This window comes from Mesoplodon bidens (genome assembly GCF_964165515.1).
Source record: "Mesoplodon bidens genome assembly, contig: HAP1_SCAFFOLD_49, whole genome shotgun sequence".
Lineage (NCBI taxonomy): Eukaryota > Metazoa > Chordata > Mammalia > Artiodactyla > Ziphiidae > Mesoplodon > Mesoplodon bidens.
Window position 1 is genome coordinate 1,506,935 of NW_027671810.1, and position 22,590 is coordinate 1,529,524.

General features: G+C 49.1%; 3 protein-coding genes across 3 annotated transcripts in view; all 3 read right to left on the reverse strand.

Moving 5' to 3' along the window:
• Positions 1-1,397: 1,397 nt before the first annotated feature.
• Positions 1,398-22,590, reverse strand: part of LOC308611009 (spermatogenesis-associated protein 31D4-like) — a gene marked incomplete at its 3' end in the record, with an annotated part of 236,282 nt that continues 215,089 nt past the window's right edge. The window contains 4 exon segments of the mRNA XM_081259960.1: positions 1,398-1,418; positions 1,422-3,344; positions 3,348-4,391; positions 4,395-5,066. Of these exon segments, the coding sequence (XP_081116086.1) occupies positions 1,398-1,418; positions 1,422-3,344; positions 3,348-4,391; positions 4,395-5,066 (3,660 nt within the window).
• Positions 6,728-10,862, reverse strand: LOC308610988 (spermatogenesis-associated protein 31D1-like; the record flags this gene model as incomplete). The annotated part of the gene is given in 4 exon segments (XM_081259941.1): positions 6,728-6,772; positions 8,969-9,547; positions 9,551-10,234; positions 10,236-10,862. Coding segments are annotated over 4 exon segments (1,935 nt in total).
• Positions 10,886-18,168, reverse strand: LOC308610989 (spermatogenesis-associated protein 31D3-like; the record flags this gene model as incomplete). Its single annotated transcript, XM_081259942.1, is given in 3 exon segments — positions 10,886-10,893; positions 17,414-17,603; positions 17,605-18,168. Coding segments are annotated over 3 exon segments (762 nt in total), but the record flags the coding sequence as incomplete, so codon positions are not given.

Genomic DNA, 22,590 nt, shown 5'->3' on the forward strand with positions numbered 1-22,590 from the left:
GAAGTGGTATAATGTTCTATATAAAAGTGGCCTTAGATTAGTTGTAAATGTATATTACAAATTCATGGGCAACCATGAAAATGTTTGTTTAAAGAAGAATACTTGACATGCTAAGAGAAGAGAGAAATGGAGTCGTATAAAGTGCTTGTTTAAAATCAGAAAAGGCAGAAAAAGAGAAGAAGAAAAAAGAATACACATAATAAATACTAAACAGTTACATATATGGCAGATATTAATCCAACTATATAAAAAAACACTAAATGTAAGTGTTCTAAATTCACCAATTAAAAGACAGACTGTCAGTGGATAAAACAACATCCAATTATATGTTGTCTACAAAACACCCACTTTAAATATAAAGACACAGATGCAGTTCTCTGGTCAGCCTCAAGGACATGGTGCTTGGATCAGATTGAGGAATGGGGGAGCAGGACAGGGTCAGAATATGGGAAAGATGAGGCATGAACTTTGTTCCACCAGTAAGGACATTCTTTCCCTTCACTTTTTCTTTCTTTCCCACTCACTTTAAGACATCTTTTGCTTACTCTCAGCTGTATTTTACCCTGGGAGGTAGGTGGCTGCCTGGTCAACATTCCTACCACTGACAGCTGAGTGGTGTTTTTCCTCTGCAAAAAAAAACCAGTCATCAACTGAGCAGCCTGAAAAAATATCCTGGGAGGGGAACCACTTCCCCAGGGTGCCTTTCTAGTAAGGAAACCTCCATGTCAAGTTTAAAGTATGCTCTCCAGATACATTAACATGACCCACATGACAGATTCTTAAGCAGCTGCTGTGCTGTTCCTGGACCCTACGGCAAGTAGCCCAGGGTCCAGTAGAGCAGCACCTCCGCCCAAATAGTGCCATTCAGGGTTGAGCACCCTGTAGGAGCCTCTGGTCACTGAGTTCTAAATAATGATTAAGCTGTTATTTCTTCTTCAGCATTATTTTCAGAAAGTATACCTGTACTTAACGCTCCTCAGGTATAAAAGACCTATCTCCCCTACTTCTCTAAAGGATATAAAACATTCAATGAGGGGGGATATGTGGGCTGCTATACATTTTCATTAAGGCTAAGCTAAGTGGCAGAAGACAAAGCCCACCTCCTCAAATTTCATCAGGGAGGAAATGGGCTTTGGGGTGGGGCGGGGGTGGTGGCGGGGGTGGAAGGGGCAGAATATCTATTTCTTAGCAAGAACTCCAGAGGACTGGTCACCTTTTAGCCAAAGCCAAAGGAAGCAGTCAGTAAGAGCTGAACTCTCTCCTTCCTTTCCCTTACACATAAGCCCTGAGTTACCCAAAACCCATGCCCCCAACACAGTACACAGTACACAGAAAAGATACACTATTATTAGATAAATATTTATTGGGGAGAATCAATAATCTCTACAAGGAAGGAGTTATTTCTGGATGGGAAGTCTTCATCCCTGGAAATTCTGTGGAAGTGTTTTCTGTCTAGACAGTAGAGACAGATGTCTGAACACAGGGCCTTCAGCAGTGCTGAGCGCAGTGGTGGGTGCCTGGCCAGCTTGACGCCTGCGGGTGGGGCTTGGATGGGGCACAGGCTCCCTGTGGGACACTGGTGGGGGATGTTTGTGACACAGTCGCTGGTCCTTGAATGCCACAACTTTCTGGGGGTGTCTCTTCTTATCTCTGATCTGTCTTGTACTACTTGGAGGATAACTCTGGCCAGCAAAGATAGCTTCTTGATGGCAGGACTTGATATTTGTCAGTTTACAGGAGGGAGCCCTGTGGTTGAAAGGATGCCCCTGGACAGGCTCTGTCCAGACCTGCACTTGCGCCTTTTGCTGAGTTTTCCTAAACTGCACTGGGGAAGGAAGGGGCTCTTGAGAGTAGGTGACATCCATTGCATACTGACACCCCGGTTTCTCATCTAGGAACTTCCTGATGCCTGTCGCGATTTTCTGAGCTTCAGTTGTCCCAGTCAAGGCAGCTCTACTTTTAACTAGGCCTCTGTTCTGCACAGTTGATATGGGGCTGCCCTTTTCCTGGGCATCTTCTTGCCTTTTGTATTTTATCCCAGAAAAAAGCCATTGCAAGAAGTGCTTCATTCTTTTTCTGATATGGCCTTCAGGAAGAGGCTGTCCCTTCTGTGATAGGATCTGGGAAGACTTGCTCGCAAGTGTCTTCGCTAGTACCATCTCCTGAGTAGGGAAACGCTTCCTCCTAAGTTGGGATGTCCCGAACCCTTTATCCCCTCGATCAAGCTCTTCTGCCTTGGGCTCCAGAGGGCTCACTCTCTTTGCAGTTGGTGGGAAATTCTTATCCTGGCACCTCCTTAAGGCATGCTTAGGGACCCAAGGTTCCTGCTGCTGCTCCATCCTGATTCCTCTGTCCTCCAAATGGACATGCAGCACCTGGGAAGCTCCCATGTCCCCACCTGAGACACCCTGGGCATGAGTCAGTGAGGCCTCGTTAGTCAAGTTATCTGAAGCAAGGGATGCGTCAGTGGGTTGGCCTTGAGCCTGGCTATGCTCCCTGTTCTCCAGTTTAAAGTTCAACTCACTGAACAGTTGTTCTTTAAGGTCTAATGATTTAGGATCTTGGGGAACTGGTAATTTGGGTGGGGGGCTTCCAGTGGTCACGGTAGTTTCTACTTTATTCTCATTCACATTTATCATTTGGGAGCTCCCTGGCTTGCTAGTTGCCAACATGTCACTAGTTTTTAATTGAAGAGTGTCAAGCTCCTCAGCCGTGAATACCTCCCTAGACCATCTGGGCATTGAAACAGGTTCTGACTTCTCCACCTTTTTGCCCTGTTGCATTTCTCCTTTATCACTGGAACTCACACTCTTACGCTTTGGCTCATATCTGGCCCCAGCTTGCTTTGCAAGCAGCTTTTGGGGATATCTGTTGTCTAGTTGAGTCTGTCTATGACCTGCTTTCCCTGTGATGCAGAGGGAGACAGGCAGACGAGTCTGTCTGGCATCCTTAATTCTCTGAACACCCTCTGCCAGCCCACGGTTGACATCAGAGCGTGGTTGTCTCAGGACCCTCTGTCCTCCTTTGCCCACAGGTGAGGTGGCAGGGAGAGAACGATCCAGGTCAGGGGCTGAATTTGTTGTTCCCACTTTGTCTCCATGGAGAGATGCAGAGCTTCCTCTCAAGGACTTGAAGCTCCCAGATTTGGAGTCTGCCTCAGAAATCACATTGGTTGAGGAGGGCAAGTTGGCATGAGACAAGGACTGGCATGAGGCATCTTTCAATTTAAAGATCTGTATGGATTCAAGGACCTTGCGGGGAAGGGCCCACAACATCCTCATAGGAAACCTTTTAATATGGGCTTCCAGCATCTGTTGTGGACTGGAATCAACAAAAGTCAGGTCCTAGAAGGTATTCAGGGGGTAGGCCTCACCCACTGATGAGGGCAAACTTCTCTGTTTTGTTTGGGTGTGGGATTTCACAGAAAGAAGCAATGTTTGCTTGATAGCATGCCATGAATTACGCACAGTCTCAGGGAGCCGACCCTCATGTATGTCCTCCAACTTCTTGCTCAAATGTACTTTTAGGACATTTTCAAGTTGTCTCTGACTTAGACTCTTTGCTGACACCCTTGAATTTTTCTCTGAGAGACTCACCATCTGACTGTTTAGGTCTTTCTCAGAGTCATACCCCAGATCCTTACCTGAAGAGCTCTTTGGGTCATTCAACAGGTGATCTTTTGGGCCATTCTCTAGGCTGTGTCCCAGATCTTTCCCCACATCTTCCTCTAGCTGGAACATTTCTGAGCTCCTCTCATGGAAGCTTCCAGTTTGGCTCAATCCAACATTTACATTTTTGCTGCTCTGACCCTTAAACACAGAGGTCAGTGAGACTCCATTATTGCTCTCCGACTCAGATGCCTCTGAAAAACCATTTGGAGGCAATCTCAGTGACACAGACTCGTAGATTCTGTGGGGCAGGCCCCACTCGTGCTGGATGAACCTCTTTCGAAGGTGATGCTCTAGTTTCTTCCGAAGTTCATCACTGAGAGGAAACTCCCCAGGAAGGACGGAGATTGAAACGTGGGCCTGGGGGGCCCAGTGGCGAGGAGTGTTAGGAGCTGATGGACAAAAGTCTTCCCGAGATCTTCGGACCACAGAGGGTAAACCCCACAAATTTTCCTGTTGTTTCTGCAAAATGTTCCATTCCAGCTGTTGAATTTCAGATGAGGAGGGAGACTCTGACTCCTCCTGAGGTCTGTGGAGACTTACTCCACAGATGCTAATCTGGGGTAGAAGATCAGATGGTATGCCTGGGAGTGGGGATTGAGGGTCGGCCTGGGACTGGACCTGAGTGAGAGGTAGGGGCTGAGATTGAGGCAGGGTTTGAGGCAAGGGTTCAGGCTGAATCTCAGGCAAGGACAGAGGCAGGGGATTGGGAGGCACTGGTGATTATTGGCCTGTGGAGGCATTCGAGTTTCCATTGAAAATAAAGACTGAGGAACTGTCAGCCAAGACATGAACAGCAGAGGGCAAGGACTCGCTGTGCAGAGACGGGAGACCCCAGAAGAACTGGATATGTTTTTGCTGTAAATGGTCCTCCAGGGTCTTAGGATATGGGGGCTGCTGATGCACATGCAGCTCCTTTGGTTTGTCTTTGCTGCTCCCAAAGGGAGGGCACACTGCCGAGTCATGCTTATCAGCAATTGACTCTGACATTTTCCATGAAGAATTTAGTTGGTAGTCTGGCCTAAGTTGTTCTGGAAAAGAATCTTTTCTCTTTTCCTTTTCCTTCCACATCAGGAAATCGCTCCTCTTTTGGATTTGTGTCTCCGGGAGTGTCGGGACATCAGGACTGAGAAATGAGAGGTTCCGAAGTTCATCACAGAGAGGAAACTCCCCAGGAAGGACGGAGATTGAAACATGGGCCTGGGGGGCCCAGTGGCGAGGAGTGTTAGGAGCTGATGGACAAAAGTCTTCTCGAGATCTTTGGACCACAGAGGGTAAACCCCACAAATTTTCCTGTTGTTTCTGCAAAATGTTCCATTCCAGCTGTTGAATTTCAGATGAGGAGAGAGAATCTGACTCCTCCTGAGGTCTGTGGAGACTTACTCCACAGATCCTATTCTGGGGTAGAGGATCAGATGGTATGCCTGGGAGTGGGGATTGAGGGTCGGCCTGGGACTGGACCTGAGTGAGAGGTAGGGGCTGAGATTGAGGCAGGGTTTGAGGCAAGGGTTCAGGCTGAATCTCAGGCAAGGACAGAGGCAGGGGATCGGGAAGCACTGGTGATTCTTGGCCTGTGGAGACATTCGAGTTTCCATTGAAAATAAAGACTGAGGAACTGTCAGCCAAGACATGAACAGCAGAGGGCAAGGACTCGCTGTGCAGAGACGGGAGACCCCAGAAGAACTGGATAGGTTTTTGCTGTAAATGGTCCTCCAGGGTCTTAGGATATGGGGGCTGCTGATGCACATGCAGCTCCTTTGGTTTGTCTTTGCTGCTCCCAAAGGGAGGGCACACTGCCGAGTCATGCTTATCAGCACTTGACTCTGACATTTTCCATGAAGAATTTAGTTGGTAGTCTGGCCTAAGTTGTTCTGGAAAAGAATCTTTTCTCTTTTCCTTTTCCTTCCACATCAGGAAATCGCTCCTCTTTTGGATTTGTGTCTCCGGGAGTGTCGGGACATCAGGACTGAGAAATGAGAGGTTCCGAAGTTCATCACAGAGAGGAAACTCCCCAGGAAGGACGGAGATTGAAACATGGGCCTGGGGGGCCCAGTGGCGAGGAGTGTTAGGAGCTGATGGACAAAAGTCTTCCTGAGATCTTTGGACCACAGAGGGTAAACCCCACAAATTTTCCTGTTGTTTCTGCAAAATGTTCCATTCCAGCTGTTGAATTTCAGATGAGGAGAGAGACTCTGACTCCTCCTGAGGTCTGTGGAGACTTACTCCACAGATCCTAATCTGGGGTAGAGGATCAGATGGTATGCCTGGGAGTGGGGATTGAGGGTCGGCCTGGGACTGGACCTGAGTGAGAGGTAGGGGCTGAGATTGAGGCAGGGTTTGAGGCAAGGGTTCAGGCTGAATCTCAGGCAAGGACAGAGGCAGGGGATCGGGAAGCACTGGTGATTCTTGGCCTGTGGAGACATTCGAGTTTCCATTGAAAATAAAGACTGAGGAACTGTCAGCCAAGACATGAACAGCAGAGGGCAAGGACTCGCTGTGCAGAGACGGGAGACCCCAGAAGAACTGGATAGGTTTTTGCTGTAAATGGTCCTCCAGGGTCTTAGGATATGGGGGCTGCTGATGCACATGCAGCTCCTTTGGTTTGTCTTTGCTGCTCCCAAAGGGAGGGCACACTGCCGAGTCATGCTTATCAGCAATTGACTCTGACATTTTCCATGAAGAATTTAGTTGGTAGTCTGGCCTAAGTTGTTCTGGAAAAGAATCTTTTCTCTTTTCCTTTTCCTTCCACATCAGGAAATCGCTCCTCTTTTGGATTTGTGTCTCCGGGAGTGTCGGGACATCAGGACTGAGAAATGAGAGGTTCCGAAGTTCATCACAGAGAGGAAACTCCCCAGGAAGGACGGAGATTGAAACATGGGCCTGGGAGGCCCAGTGGCGAGGAGTGTTAGGAGCTGATGGACAAAAGTCTTCTCGAGATCTTTGGACCACAGAGGGTAAACCCCACAAATTTTCCTGTTGTTTCTGCAAAATGTTCCATTCCAGCTGTTGAATTTCAGATGAGGAGAGAGACTCTGACTCCTCCTGAGGTCTGTGGAGACTTACTCCACAGATCCTATTCTGGGGTAGAGGATCAGATGGTATGCCTGGGAGTGGGGATTGAGGGTCGGCCTGGGACTGGACCTGAGTGAGAGGTAGGGGCTGAGATTGAGGCAGGGTTTGAGGCAAGGGTTCAGGCTGAATCTCAGGCAAGGACAGAGGCAGGGGATCGGGAAGCACTGGTGATTCTTGGCCTCTGGAGGCATTCGAGTTTCCATTGAAAATAAAGACTGAGGAACTGTCAGCCAAGACATGAACAGCAGAGGGCAAGGACTCGCTGTGCAGAGACAGGAGACCCCAGAAGAACTGGATAGGTTTTTGCTGTAAATGGTCCTCCAGGGTCTTAGGATATGGGGGCTGCTGATGCACATGCAGCTCCTTTGGTTTGTCTTTGCTGCTCCAAAAGGGAAGGCACACTGCCGAGTCATGCTTATCAGCAATTGACTCTGACATTTTCCATAAAAGACCTATCTCCCCTACTTCTCTACAGGATATAAAACATTCAGTGACGGGGGAGATGTGGGCTGCTATACATGTTCATTAAGGCTAAGCTAAGCGGCAGAAGACAAAGCCCACCTCCTCAAATTTCATCAGGGAGGAAATGGGCTTTGGGGCGGGGCGGGGGTGGGGTGGCGGGGGTGGAAGGGGCACAATATCTATTTCTCAACAAGAACTCCAGAGGACTGGTCACCTTTTAGCCAAAGCCAAAGGAAGCAATCAGTAAGAGCTGAACTATCTCCTTCCTTTCCCTTACACATAAGCCCTGAGTTACCCAAAACCCATGCCCCCAACACAGTACACAGTACACAGAAAAGATACACTATTATTAGATAAATATTTATTGGGGAGAATCAATAATCTCTACAAGGAAGGAGTTATTTCTGGATGGGAAGTCTTCATCCCTGGAAATTCTGGGGCAGTGTTTTCTGTCTAGACAGTAGAGACAGATGTCTGAACACAGGGTCTTCAGCAGTGCTGAGCGCAGTGGTGGGTGCCTGGCCAGCTTGACGCCTGCGGGTGGGGCTTGGATGGGGCACAGGCTCCCTGTGGGACACTGGTGGGGGATGTTTGTGACACAGTCGCTGGTCCTTGAATGCCACAACTTTCTGGGGTTGTCTCTTCTTATCTCTGATCTGTCTTGTACTACTTGGAGGATAACTCTGGCCAGCAAAGATAGCTTCTTGATGGCAGGACTTGATATTTGTCAGTTTACAGGAGGGAGCCCTGTGGTTGAAAGGATGCCCCTGGACAGGCTCTGTCCAGACCTGCACTTGCGCCTTTTGCTGAGTTTTCCTAAACTGCACTGGGGAAGGAAGGGGCTCTTGAGAGTAGGTGACATCCATTGCATACTGACACCCCGGTTTCTCATCTAGGAACTTCCTGATGCCTGTCGCGATTTTCTGAGCTTCAGTTGTCCCAGTCAAGGCAGCTCTACTTTTAACTAGGCCTCTGTTCTGCACAGTTGATATGGGGCTGCCCTTTTCCTGGGCATCTTCTTGCCTTTTGTATTTTATCCCAGAAAAAAGCCATTGCAAGAAGTGCTTCATTCTTTTTCTGATATGGCCTTCAGGAAGAGGCTGTCCCTTCTGTGATAGGATCTGGGAAGACTTGCTCGCAAGTGTCTTCGCTAGTACCATCTCCTGAGTAGGGAAACGCTTCCTCCTAAGTTGGGATGTCCCGAACCCTTTATCCCCTCGATCAAGCTCTTCTGCCTTGGGCTCCAGAGGGCTCACTCTCTTTGCAGTTGGTGGGAAATTCTTATCCTGGCACCTCCTTAAGGCATGCTTAGGGACCCAAGGTCCCTTCTGCTGCTGCATCCTGATTCCTCTGTCCTCCAAATGGACATGCAGCACCTGGGAAGCTCCCATGTCCCCACCTGAGACACCCTGGGCATGAGTCAGTGAGGCCTCGTTAGTCAAGTTATCTGAAGCAAGGGATGTGTCAGTGGGTTGGCCTTGAGCCTGGCTATGCTCCCTGTTCTCCAGTTTAAAGTTCAACTCACTGAACAGTTGTTCTTTAAGGTCTAATGATTTAGGATCTTGGGGAACTGGTAATTTGGGTGGGGGGCTTCCAGTGGTCACGGTAGTTTCTACTTTATTCTCATTCACATTTATCATTTGGGAGCTCCCTGGCTTGCTAGTTGCCAACATGTCACTAGTTTTTAATTGAAGAGTGTCAAGCTCCTCAGCCGTGAATACCTCCCTAGACCATCTGGGCATTGAAACAGGTTCTGACTTCTCCACCTTTTTGCCCTGTTGCATTTCTCCTTTATCACTGGAACTCACACTCTTACGCTTTGGCTCATATCTGGCCCCAGCTTGCTTTGCAAGCAGCTTTTGGGGATATCTGTTGTCTAGTTGAGTCTGTCTATGACCTGCTTTCCCTGTGATGCAGAGGGAGACAGGCAGACGAGTCTGTCTGGCATCCTTAATTCTCTGAACACCCTCTGCCAGCCCACGGTTGACATCAGAGCGTGGTTGTCTCAGGACCCTCTGTCCTCCTTTGCCCACAGGTGAGGTGGCAGGGAGAGAACGATCCAGGTCAGGGGCTGAATTTGTTGTTCCCACTTTGTCTCCATGGAGAGATGCAGAGCTTCCTCTCAAGGACTTGAAGCTCCCAGATTTGGAGTCTGCCTCAGAAATCACATTGGTTGAGGAGGGCAAGTTGGCATGAGACAAGGACTGGCATGAGGCATCTTTCAATTTAAAGATCTGTATGGATTCAAGGACCTTGCGGGGAAGGGCCCACAACATCCTCATAGGAAACCTTTTAATATGGGCTTCCAGCATCTGTTGTGGACTGGAATCAACAAAAGTCAGGTCCTAGAAGGTATTCAGGGGGTAGGCCTCACCCACTGATGAGGGCAAACTTCTCTGTTTTGTTTGGGTGTGGGATTTCACAGAAAGAAGCAATGTTTGCTTGATAGCATGCCATGAATTACGCACAGTCTCAGGGAGCCGACCCTCATGTATGTCCTCCAACTTCTTGCTCAAATGTACTTTTAGGACATTTTCAAGTTGTCTCCGACTTAGACTCTTTGCTGACACCCTTGAATTTTTCTCTGAGAGACTCACCATCTGACTGTTTAGGTCTTTCTCAGAGTCATACCCCAGATCCTTACCTGAAGAGCTCTTTGGGTCATTCAACAGGTGATCTTTTGGGCCATTCTCTAGGCTGTGTCCCAGATCTTTCCCCACATCTTCCTCTAGCTGGAACATTTCTGAGCTCCTCTCATGGAAGCTTCCAGTTTGGCTCAATCCAACATTTACATTTTTGCTGCTCTGACCCTTAAACACAGAGGTCAGTGAGACTCCATTATTGCTCTCCGACTCAGATGCCTCTGAAAAACCATTTGGAGGCAATCTCAGTGACACAGACTCGTAGATTCTGTGGGGCAGGCCCCACTCGTGCTGGATGAACCTCTTTCGAAGGTGATGCTCTAGTTTCTTCCGAAGTTCATCACTGAGAGGAAACTCCCCAGGAAGGACGGAGATTGAAACGTGGGCCTGGGGTGGCCCAGTGGTGAGGAGTGTTAGGAGCTGATGGACAAAAGTCTTCCCGAGATCTTTGGACCACAGAGGGTAAACCCCACAAATTTTCCTGTTGTTTCTGCAAAATGTTCCATTCCAGCTGTTGAATTTCAGATGAGGAGGGAGACTCTGACTCCTCCTGAGGTCTGTGGAGACTTACTCCACAGATCCTAATCAGGGGTAGAAGATCAGATGGTATGCCTGGGAGTGGGGATTGAGGGTCGGCCTGGGACTGGACCTGAGTGAGAGGTAGGGGCTGAGATTGAGGCAGGGTTTGAGGCAAGGGTTCAGGCTGAATCTCAGGCAAGGACAGAGGCAGGGGATCGGGAAGCACTGGTGATTCTTGGCCTGTGGAGACATTCGAGTTTCCATTGAAAATAAAGACTGAGGAACTGTCAGCCAAGACATGAACAGCAGAGGGCAAGGACTCGCTGTGCAGAGACGGGAGACCCCAGAAGAACTGGATAGGTTTTTGCTGTAAATGGTCCTCCAGGGTCTTAGGATATGGGGGCTGCTGATGCACATGCAGCTCCTTTGGTTTGTCTTTGCTGCTCCAAAAGGGAGGGCACACTGCCGAGTCATGCTTATCAGCAATTGACTCTGACATTTTCCATAAAAGACCTATCTCCCCTACTTCTCTAAAGGATATAAAACATTCAGTGACGGGGGAGATGTGGGCTGCTATACATGTTCATTAAGGCTAAGCTAAGCGGCAGAAGACAAAGCCCACCTCCTCAAATTTCATCAGGGAGGAAATGGGCTTTGGGGCGGGGCGGGGGTGGGGTGGCGGGGGTGGAAGGGGCACAATATCTATTTCTCAGCAAGAACTCCAGAGGACTGGTCACCTTTTAGCCAAAGCCAAAGGAAGCAATCAGTAAGAGCTGAACTATCTCCTTCCTTTCCCTTACACATAAGCCCTGAGTTACCCAAAACCCATGCCCCCAACACAGTACACAGTACACAAAAAAGATACACTATTATTAGATAAATATTTATTGGGGAGAATCAATAATCTCTACAAGGAAGGAGTTATTTCTGGATGGGAAGTCTTCATCCCTGGAAATTCTGGGGCAGTGTTTTCTGTCTAGACAGTAGAGACAGATGTCTGAACACAGGGCCTTCAGCAGTGCTGAGCGCAGTGGTGGGTGCCTGGCCAGCTTGACGCCTGCGGGTGGGGCTTGGATGGGGCACAGGCTCCCTGTGGGACACTGGTGGGGGATGTTTGTGACACAGTCGCTGGTCCTTGAATGCCACAACTTTCTGGGAGTGTCTCTTCTTATCTCTGATCTGTCTTGTACTACTTGGAGGATAACTGTGGCCAGCAAAGATAGCTTCTTGATGGCAGGACTTGATATTTGTCAGTTTACAGGAGGGAGCCCTGTGGTTGAAAGGATGCCCCTGGACAGGCTCTGTCCAGACCTGCACTTGCGCCTTTTGCTGAGTTTTCCTAAACTGCACTGGGGAAGGAAGGGGCTCTTGAGAGTAGGTGACATCCATTGCATACTGACACCCCGGTTTCTCATCTAGGAACTTCCTGATGCCTGTCGCGGTTTTCTGAGCTTCAGTTGTCCCAGTCAAGGCAGCTCTACTTTTAACTAGGCCTCTGTTCTGCACAGTTGATATGGGGCTGCCCTTTTCCTGGGCATCTTCTTGCCTTTTGTATTTTATCCCAGAAAAAAGCCATTGCAAGAAGTGCTTCATTCTTTTTCTGATATGGCCTTCAGGAAGAGGCTGTCCCTTCTGTGATAGGATCTGGGAAGACTTGCTCGCAAGTGTCTTCTCTAGTACCATCTCCTGAGTAGGGAAACGCTTCCTCCTAAGTTGGGATGTCCCGAACCCTTTATCCCCTCGATCAAGCTCTTCTGCCTTGGGCTCCAGAGGGCTCACTCTCTTTGCAGTTGGTGGGAAATTCTTATCCTGGCACCTCCTTAAGGCATGCTTAGGGACCCAAGGTTCCTGCTGCTGCTCCATCCTGATTCCTCTGTCCTCCAAATGGACATGCAGCACCTGGGAAGCTCCCATGTCCCCACCTGAGACACCCTGGGCATGAGTCAGTGAGGCCTCGTAAGTCAAGTTATCTGAAGCAAGGGATGTGTCAGTGGGTTGGCCTTGAGCCTGGCTATGCTCCCTGTTCTCCAGTTTAAAGTTCAACTCACTGAACAGTTGTTCTTTAAGGTCTAATGATTTAGGATCTTGGGGAACTGGTAATTTGGGTGGGGGGCTTCCAGTGGTCATGGTAGTTTCTACTTTATTCTCATTCACATTTATCATTTGGGAGCTCCCTGGCTTGCTAGTTGCCAACATGTCACTAGTTTTTAATTGAAGAGTGTCAAGCTCCTCAGCCGTGAATACCTCCCTAGACCATCTGGGCATTGAAACAGGTTCTGACTTCTCCTCCTTTTTGCCCTGTTGCATTTCTCCTTTATCACTGGAACTCACACTCTTACGCTTTGGCTCATAGGGCCCAGCTTGCTTTGCAAGCAGCTTTTGGGGATATCTGTTGTCTAGTTGAGTCTGTCTATGACCTGCTTTCCCTGTGATGCAGAGGGAGACAGGCAGACGAGTCTGTCTGGCATCCTTAATTCTCTGAACACCCTCTGCCAGCCCACGGTTGACATCAGAGCGTGGTTGTCTCAGGACCCTCTGTCCTCCTTTGCCCACAGGTGAGGTGGCAGGGAGAGAACGATCCAGGTCAGGGGCTGAATTTGTTGTTCCCACTTTGTCTCCATGGAGAGATGCAGAGCTTCCTCTCAAGGACTTGAAGCTCCCAGATTTGGAGTCTGCCTCAGAAATCACATTGGTTGAGGAGGGCAAGTTGGCATGAGACAAGGACTGGCATGAGGCATCTTTCAATTTAAAGATCTGTATGGATTCAAGGACCTTGCGGGGAAGGGCCCACAACATCCTCATAGGAAACCTTTTAATATGGGCTTCCAGCATCTGTTGTGGACTGGAATCAACCAAAGTCAGGTCCTGGAAGGTATTCAGGGGGTAGGCCTCACCCACTGATGAGGGCAAACTTCTCTGTTTTGTTTGGGTGTGGGATTTCACAGAAAGAAGCAATGTTTGCTTGATAGCATGCCATGAATTACGCACAGTCTCAGGGAGCCGACCCTCATGTATGTCCTCCAACTTCTTGCTCAAATGTACTTTTAGGACATTTTCAAGTTGTCTCCGACTTAGACTCTTTGCTGACACCCTTGAATTTTTCTCTGAGAGACTCACCATCTGACTGTTTAGGTCTTTCTCAGAGTCATACCCCAGATCCTTACCTGAAGAGCTCTTTGGGTCATTCAACAGGTGATCTTTTGGGCCATTCTCTAGGCTGTGTCCCAGATCTTTCCCCACATCTTCCTCTAGCTGGAACATTTCTGAGCTCCTCTCATGGAAGCTTCCAGTTTGGCTCAATCCAACATTTACATTTTTGCTGCTCTGACCCTTAAACACAGAGGTCAGTGAGACTCCATTATTGCTCTCCGACTCAGATGCCTCTGAAAAACCATTTGGAGGCAATCTCAGTGACACAGACTCGTAGATTCTGTGGGGCAGGCCCCACTCGTGCTGGATGAACCTCTTTCGAAGGTGATGCTCTAGTTTCTTCCGAAGTTCATCACTGAGAGGAAACTCCCCAGGAAGGACGGAGATTGAAACGTGGGCCTGGGGGGCCCAGTGGCGAGGAGTGTTAGGAGCTGATGGACAAAAGTCTTCCCGAGATCTTTGGACCACAGAGGGTAAACCCCACAAATTTTCCTGTTGTTTCTGCAAAATGTTCCATTCCAGCTGTTGAATTTCAGATGAGGAGGGAGACTCTGACTCCTCCTGAGGTCTGTGGAGACTTACTCCACAGATCCTAATCTGGGGTAGAAGATCAGATGGTATGCCTGGGAGTGGGGATTGAGGGTCGGCCTGGGACTGGACCTGAGTGAGAGGTAGGGGCTGAGATTGAGGCAGGGTTTGAGGCAAGGGTTCAGGCTGAATCTCAGGCAAGGACAGAGGCAGGGGATCGGGAAGCACTGGTGATTCTTGGCCTGTGGAGACATTCGAGTTTCCATTGAAAATAAAGACTGAGGAACTGTCAGCCAAGACATGAACAGCAGAGGGCAAGGACTCGCTGTGCAGAGACGGGAGACCCCAGAAGAACTGGATAGGTTTTTGCTGTAAATGGTCCTCCAGGGTCTTAGGATATGGGGGCTGCTGATGCACATGCAGCTCCTTTGGTTTGTCTTTGCTGCTCCCAAAGGGAGGGCACACTGCCGAGTCATGCTTATCAGCAATTGACTCTGACATTTTCCACAAAAGACCTATCTCCCCTACTTCTCTAAAGGATATAAAACATTCAGTGACGGGGGAGATGTGGGCTGCTATACATGTTCATTAAGGCTAAGCTAAGTGGCAGAAGACAAAGCCCACCTCCTCAAATTTCATCAGGGAGGAAATGGGCTTTCGGGCAGGGCGGGGCGGGGGTGGGGTGGCGGGGGTGGAAGGGGCACAATATCTATTTCTCAGCAAGAACTCCAGAGGACTGGTCACCTTTTAGCCAAAGCCAAAGGAAGCAATCAGTAAGAGCTGAACTATCTCCTTCCTTTCCCTTACACATAAGCCCTGAGTTACCCAAAACCCATGCCCCCAACACAGTACACAGTACACAGAAAAGATACACTATTATTAGATAAATATTTATTGGGGAGAATCAATAATCTCTACAAGGAAGGAGTTATTTCTGGATGGGAAGTCTTCATCCCTGGAAATTCTGTGGAAGTGTTTTCTGTCTAGACAGTAGAGACAGATGTCTGAACACAGGGCCTTCAGCAGTGCTGAGCGCAGTGGTGGGTGCCTGGCCAGCTTGACGCCTGCGGGTGGGGCTTGGATGGGGCACAGGCTCCCTGTGGGACACTGGTGGGGGATGTTTGTGACACAGTCGCTGGTCCTTGAATGCCACAACTTTCTGGGAGTGTCTCTTCTTATCTCTGATCTGTCTTGTACTACTTGGAGGATAACTGTGGCCAGCAAAGATAGCTTCTTGATTGCAGGACTTGATATTTGTCAGTTTACAGGAGGAAGCCCTGTGGTTGAAAGGATGCCCCTGGACAGGCTCTGTCCAGACCTGCACTTGCGCCTTTTGCTGAGTTTTCCTAAACTGCACTGGGGAAGGAAGGGGCTCTTGAGAGTAGGTGACATCCATTGCATACTGACACCCCGGTTTCTCATCTAGGAACTTCCTGATGCCTGTCGCGATTTTCTGAGCTTCAGTTGTCCCAGTCAAGGCAGTTCTACTTTTAACTAGGCCTCTGTTCTGCACAGTTGATATGGGGCTGCCCTTTTCCTGGGCATCTTCTTGCCTTTTGTATTTTATCCCAGAAAAAAGCCATTGCAAGAAGTGCTTCATTCTTTTTCTGATATGGCCTTCAGGAAGAGGCTGTCCCTTCTGTGATAGCATCTGGGAAGACTTGCTCGCAAGTGTCTTCTCTAGTACCATCTCCTGAGTAGGGAAACGCTTCCTCCTAAGTTGGGATGTCCCGAACCCTTTATCCCCTCGATCAAGCTCTTCTGCCTTGGGCTCCAGAGGGCTCACTCTCTTTGCAGTTGGTGGGAAATTCTTATCCTGGCACCTCCTTAAGGCATGCTTAGGGACCCAAGGTTCCTGCTGCTGCTCCATCCTGATTCCTCTGTCCTCCAAATGGACATGCAGCACCTGGGAAGCTCCCATGTCCCCACCTGAGACACCCTGGGCATGAGTCAGTGAGGCCTCGTTAGTCAAGTTATCTGAAGCAAGGGATGTGTCAGTGGGTTGGCCTTGAGCCTGGCTATGCTCCCTGTTCTCCAGTTTAAAGTTCAACTCACTGAACAGTTGTTCTTTAAGGTCTAATGATTTAGGATCTTGGGGAACTGGTAATTTGGGTGGGGGGCTTCCAGTGGTCACGGTAGTTTCTACTTTATTCTCATTCACATTTATCATTTGGGAGCTCCCTGGCTTGCTAGTTGCCAACATGTCACTAGTTTTTAATTGAAGAGTGTCAAGCTCCTCAGCCGTGAATACCTCCCTAGACCATCTGGGCATTGAAACAGGTTCTGACTTCTCCACCTTTTTGCCCTGTTGCATTTCTCCTTTATCACTGGAACTCACACTCTTACGCTTTGGCTCATAGGGCCCAGCTTGCTTTGCAAGCAGCTTTTGGGGATATCTGTTGTCTAGTTGAGTCTGTCTATGACCTGCTTTCCCTGTGATGCAGAGGGAGACAGGCAGACGAGTCTGTCTGGCATCCTTAATTCTCTGAACACCCTCTGCCAGCCCACGGTTGACATCAGAGCGTGGTTGTCTCAGGACCCTCTGTCCTCCTTTGCCCACAGGTGAGGTGGCAGGGAGAGAACGATCCAGGTCAGGGGCTGAATTTGTTGTTCCCACTTTGTCTCCATGGAGAGATGCAGAGCTTCCTCTCAAGGACTTGAAGCTCCCAGATTTGGAGTCTGCCTCAGAAATCACATTGGTTGAGGAGGGCAAGTTGGCATGAGACAAGGACTGGCATGAGGCATCTTTCAATTTAAAGATCTGTATGGATTCAAGGACCTTGCGGGGAAGGGCCCACAACATCCTCATAGGAAACCTTTTAATATGGGCTTCCAGCATCTGTTGTGGACTGGAATCAACAAAAGTCAGGTCCTAGAAGGTATTCAGGGGGTAGGCCTCACCCACTGATGAGGGCAAACTTCTCTGTTTTGTTTGGGTGTGGGATTTCACAGAAAGAAGCAATGTTTGCTTGATAGCATGCCATGAATTACGCACAGTCTCAGGGAGCCGACCCTCATGTATGTCCTCCAACTTCTTGCTCAAATGTACTTTTAGGACATTTTCAAGTTGTCTCTGACTTAGACTCTTTGCTGACACCCTTGAATTTTTCTCTGAGAGACTCACCATCTGACTGTTTAGGTCTTTCTCAGAGTCATACCCCAGATCCTTACCTGAAGAGCTCTTTGGGTCATTCAACAGGTGATCTTTTGGGCCATTCTCTAGGCTGTGTCCCAGATCTTTCCCCACATCTTCCTCTAGCTGGAACATTTCTGAGCTCCTCTCATGGAAGCTTCCAGTTTGGCTCAATCCAACATTTACATTTTTGCTGCTCTGACCCTTAAACACAGAGGTCAGTGAGACTCCATTATTGCTCTCCGACTCAGATGCCTCTGAAAAACCATTTGGAGGCAATCTCAGTGACACAGACTCGTAGATTCTGTGGGGCAGGCCCCACTCGTGCTGGATGAACCTCTTTCGAAGGTGATGCTCTAGTTTCTTCCGAAGTTCATCACTGAGAGGAAACTCCCCAGGAAGGACGGAGATTGAAACGTGGGCCTGGGGTGGCCCAGTGGTGAGGAGTGTTAGGAGCTGATGGACAAAAGTCTTCCCGAGATCTTTGGACCACAGAGGGTAAACCCCACAAATTTTCCTGTTGTTTCTGCAAAATGTTCCATTCCAGCTGTTGAATTTCAGATGAGGAGGGAGACTCTGACTCCTCCTGAGGTCTGTGGAGACTTACTCCACAGATCCTAATCAGGGGTAGAAGATCAGATGGTATGCCTGGGAGTGGGGATTGAGGGTCGGCCTGGGACTGGACCTGAGTGAGAGGTAGGGGCTGAGATTGAGGCAGGGTTTGAGGCAAGGGTTCAGGCTGAATCTCAGGCAAGGACAGAGGCAGGGGATCGGGAAGCACTGGTGATTCTTGGCCTGTGGAGACATTCGAGTTTCCATTGAAAATAAAGACTGAGGAACTGTCAGCCAAGACATGAACAGCAGAGGGCAAGGACTCGCTGTGCAGAGACGGGAGACCCCAGAAGAACTGGATAGGTTTTTGCTGTAAATGGTCCTCCAGGGTCTTAGGATATGGGGGCTGCTGATGCACATGCAGCTCCTTTGGTTTGTCTTTGCTGCTCCCAAAGGGAGGGCACACTGCCGAGTCATGCTTATCAGCAATTGACTCTGACATTTTCCATAAAAGACCTATCTCCCCTACTTCTCTAAAGGATATAAAACATTCAGTGACGGGGGAGATGTGGGCTGCTATACATGTTCATTAAGGCTAAGCTAAGCGGCAGAAGACAAAGCCCACCTCCTCAAATTTCATCAGGGAGGAAATGGGCTTTGGGGCGGGGCGGGGGTGGGGTGGCGGGGGTGGAAGGGGCACAATATCTATTTCTCAGCAAGAACTCCAGAGGACTGGTCACCTTTTAGCCAAAGCCAAAGGAAGCAATCAGTAAGAGCTGAACTATCTCCTTCCTTTCCCTTACACATAAGCCCTGAGTTACCCAAAACCCATGCCCCCAACACAGTACACAGTACACAGAAAAGATACACTATTATTAGATAAATATTTATTGGGGAGAATCAATAATCTCTACAAGGAAGGAGTTATTTCTGGATGGGAAGTCTTCATCCCTGGAAATTCTGTGGAAGTGTTTTCTGTCTAGACAGTAGAGACAGATGTCTGAACACAGGGCCTTCAGCAGTGCTGAGCGCAGTGGTGGGTGCCTGGCCAGCTTGACGCCTGCGGGTGGGGCTTGGATGGGGCACAGGCTCCCTGTGGGACACTGGTGGGGGATGTTTGTGACACAGTCGCTGGTCCTTGAATGCCACAACTTTCTGGGAGTGTCTCTTCTTATCTCTGATCTGTCTTGTACTACTTGGAGGATAACTGTGGCCAGCAAAGATAGCTTCTTGATGGCAGGACTTGATATTTGTCAGTTTACAGGAGGGAGCCCTGTGGTTGAAAGGATGCCCCTGGACAGGCTCTGTCCAGACCTGCACTTGCGCCTTTTGCTGAGTTTTCCTAAACTGCACTGGGGAAGGAAGGGGCTCTTGAGAGTAGGTGACATCCATTGCATACTGACACCCCGGTTTCTCATCTAGGAACTTCCTGATGCCTGTCGCGGTTTTCTGAGCTTCAGTTGTCCCAGTCAAGGCAGCTCTACTTTTAACTAGGCCTCTGTTCTGCACAGTTGATATGGGGCTGCCCTTTTCCTGGGCATCTTCTTGCCTTTTGTATTTTATCCCAGAAAAAAGCCATTGCAAGAAGTGCTTCATTCTTTTTCTGATATGGCCTTCAGGAAGAGGCTGTCCCTTCTGTGATAGGATCTGGGAAGACTTGCTCGCAAGTGTCTTCGCTAGTACCATCTCCTGAGTAGGGAAACGCTTCCTCCTAAGTTGGGATGTCCCGAACCCTTTATCCCCTCGATCAAGCTCTTCTGCCTTGGGCTCCAGAGGGCTCACTCTCTTTGCAGTTGGTGGGAAATTCTTATCCTGGCACCTCCTTAAGGCATGCTTAGGGACCCAAGGTTCCTGCTGCTGCTCCATCCTGATTCCTCTGTCCTCCAAATGGACATGCAGCACCTGGGAAGCTCCCATGTCCCCACCTGAGACACCCTGGGCATGAGTCAGTGAGGCCTCGTAAGTCAAGTTATCTGAAGCAAGGGATGTGTCAGTGGGTTGGCCTTGAGCCTGGCTATGCTCCCTGTTCTCCAGTTTAAAGTTCAACTCACTGAACAGTTGTTCTTTAAGGTCTAATGATTTAGGATCTTGGGGAACTGGTAATTTGGGTGGGGGGCTTCCAGTGGTCATGGTAGTTTCTACTTTATTCTCATTCACATTTATCATTTGGGAGCTCCCTGGCTTGCTAGTTGCCAACATGTCACTAGTTTTTAATTGAAGAGTGTCAAGCTCCTCAGCCGTGAATACCTCCCTAGACCATCTGGGCATTGAAACAGGTTCTGACTTCTCCTCCTTTTTGCCCTGTTGCATTTCTCCTTTATCACTGGAACTCACACTCTTACGCTTTGGCTCATAGGGCCCAGCTTGCTTTGCAAGCAGCTTTTGGGGATATCTGTTGTCTAGTTGAGTCTGTCTATGACCTGCTTTCCCTGTGATGCAGAGGGAGACAGGCAGACGAGTCTGTCTGGCATCCTTAATTCTCTGAACACCCTCTGCCAGCCCACGGTTGACATCAGAGCGTGGTTGTCTCAGGACCCTCTGTCCTCCTTTGCCCACAGGTGAGGTGGCAGGGAGAGAACGATCCAGGTCAGGGGCTGAATTTGTTGTTCCCACTTTGTCTCCATGGAGAGATGCAGAGCTTCCTCTCAAGGACTTGAAGCTCCCAGATTTGGAGTCTGCCTCAGAAATCACATTGGTTGAGGAGGGCAAGTTGGCATGAGACAAGGACTGGCATGAGGCATCTTTCAATTTAAAGATCTGTATGGATTCAAGGACCTTGCGGGGAAGGGCCCACAACATCCTCATAGGAAACCTTTTAATATGGGCTTCCAGCATCTGTTGTGGACTGGAATCAACCAAAGTCAGGTCCTGGAAGGTATTCAGGGGGTAGGCCTCACCCACTGATGAGGGCAAACTTCTCTGTTTTGTTTGGGTGTGGGATTTCACAGAAAGAAGCAATGTTTGCTTGATAGCATGCCATGAATTACGCACAGTCTCAGGGAGCCGACCCTCATGTATGTCCTCCAACTTCTTGCTCAAATGTACTTTTAGGACATTTTCAAGTTGTCTCTGACTTAGACTCTTTGCTGACACCCTTGAATTTTTCTCTGAGAGACTCACCATCTGACTGTTTAGGTCTTTCTCAGAGTCATACCCCAGATCCTTACCTGAAGAGCTCTTTGGGTCATTCAACAGGTGATCTTTTGGGCCATTCTCTAGGCTGTGTCCCAGATCTTTCCCCACATCTTCCTCTAGCTGGAACATTTCTGAGCTCCTCTCATGGAAGCTTCCAGTTTGGCTCAATCCAACATTTACATTTTTGCTGCTCTGACCCTTAAACACAGAGGTCAGTGAGACTCCATTATTGCTCTCCGACTCAGATGCCTCTGAAAAACCATTTGGAGGCAATCTCAGTGACACAGACTCGTAGATTCTGTGGGGCAGGCCCCACTCGTGCTGGATGAACCTCTTTCGAAGGTGATGCTCTAGTTTCTTCCGAAGTTCATCACTGAGAGGAAACTCCCCAGGAAGGACGGAGATTGAAACGTGGGCCTGGGGGGCCCAGTGGCGAGGAGTGTTAGGAGCTGATGGACAAAAGTCTTCCCGAGATCTTTGGACCACAGAGGGTAAACCCCACAAATTTTCCTGTTGTTTCTGCAAAATGTTCCATTCCAGCTGTTGAATTTCAGATGAGGAGGGAGACTCTGACTCCTCCTGAGGTCTGTGGAGACTTACTCCACAGATCCTAATCTGGGGTAGAAGATCAGATGGTATGCCTGGGAGTGGGGATTGAGGGTCGGCCTGGGACTGGACCTGAGTGAGAGGTAGGGGCTGAGATTGAGGCAGGGTTTGAGGCAAGGGTTCAGGCTGAATCTCAGGCAAGGACAGAGGCAGGGGATCGGGAAGCACTGGTGATTCTTGGCCTGTGGAGACATTCGAGTTTCCATTGAAAATAAAGACTGAGGAACTGTCAGCCAAGACATGAACAGCAGAGGGCAAGGACTCGCTGTGCAGAGACAGGAGACCCCAGAAGAACTGGATAGGTTTTTGCTGTAAATGGTCCTCCAGGGTCTTAGGATATGGGGGCTGCTGATGCACATGCAGCTCCTTTGGTTTGTCTTTGCTGCTCCCAAAGGGAGGGCACACTGCCGAGTCATGCTTATCAGCAATTGACTCTGACATTTTCCACAAAAGACCTATCTCCCCTACTTCTCTAAAGGATATAAAACATTCAGTGACGGGGGAGATGTGGGCTGCTATACATGTTCATTAAGGCTAAGCTAAGTGGCAGAAGACAAAGCCCACCTCCTCAAATTTCATCAGGGAGGAAATGGGCTTTCGGGCAGGGCGGGGCGGGGGTGGGGTGGCGGGGGTGGAAGGGGCACAATATCTATTTCTCAGCAAGAACTCCAGAGGACTGGTCACCTTTTAGCCAAAGCCAAAGGAAGCAATCAGTAAGAGCTGAACTATCTCCTTCCTTTCCCTTACACATAAGCCCTGAGTTACCCAAAACCCATGCCCCCAACACAGTACACAGTACACAGAAAAGATACACTATTATTAGATAAATATTTATTGGGGAGAATCAATAATCTCTACAAGGAAGGAGTTATTTCTGGATGGGAAGTCTTCATCCCTGGAAATTCTGTGGAAGTGTTTTCTGTCTAGACAGTAGAGACAGATGTCTGAACACAGGGCCTTCAGCAGTGCTGAGCGCAGTGGTGGGTGCCTGGCCAGCTTGACGCCTGCGGGTGGGGCTTGGATGGGGCACAGGCTCCCTGTGGGACACTGGTGGGGGATGTTTGTGACACAGTCGCTGGTCCTTGAATGCCACAACTTTCTGGGAGTGTCTCTTCTTATCTCT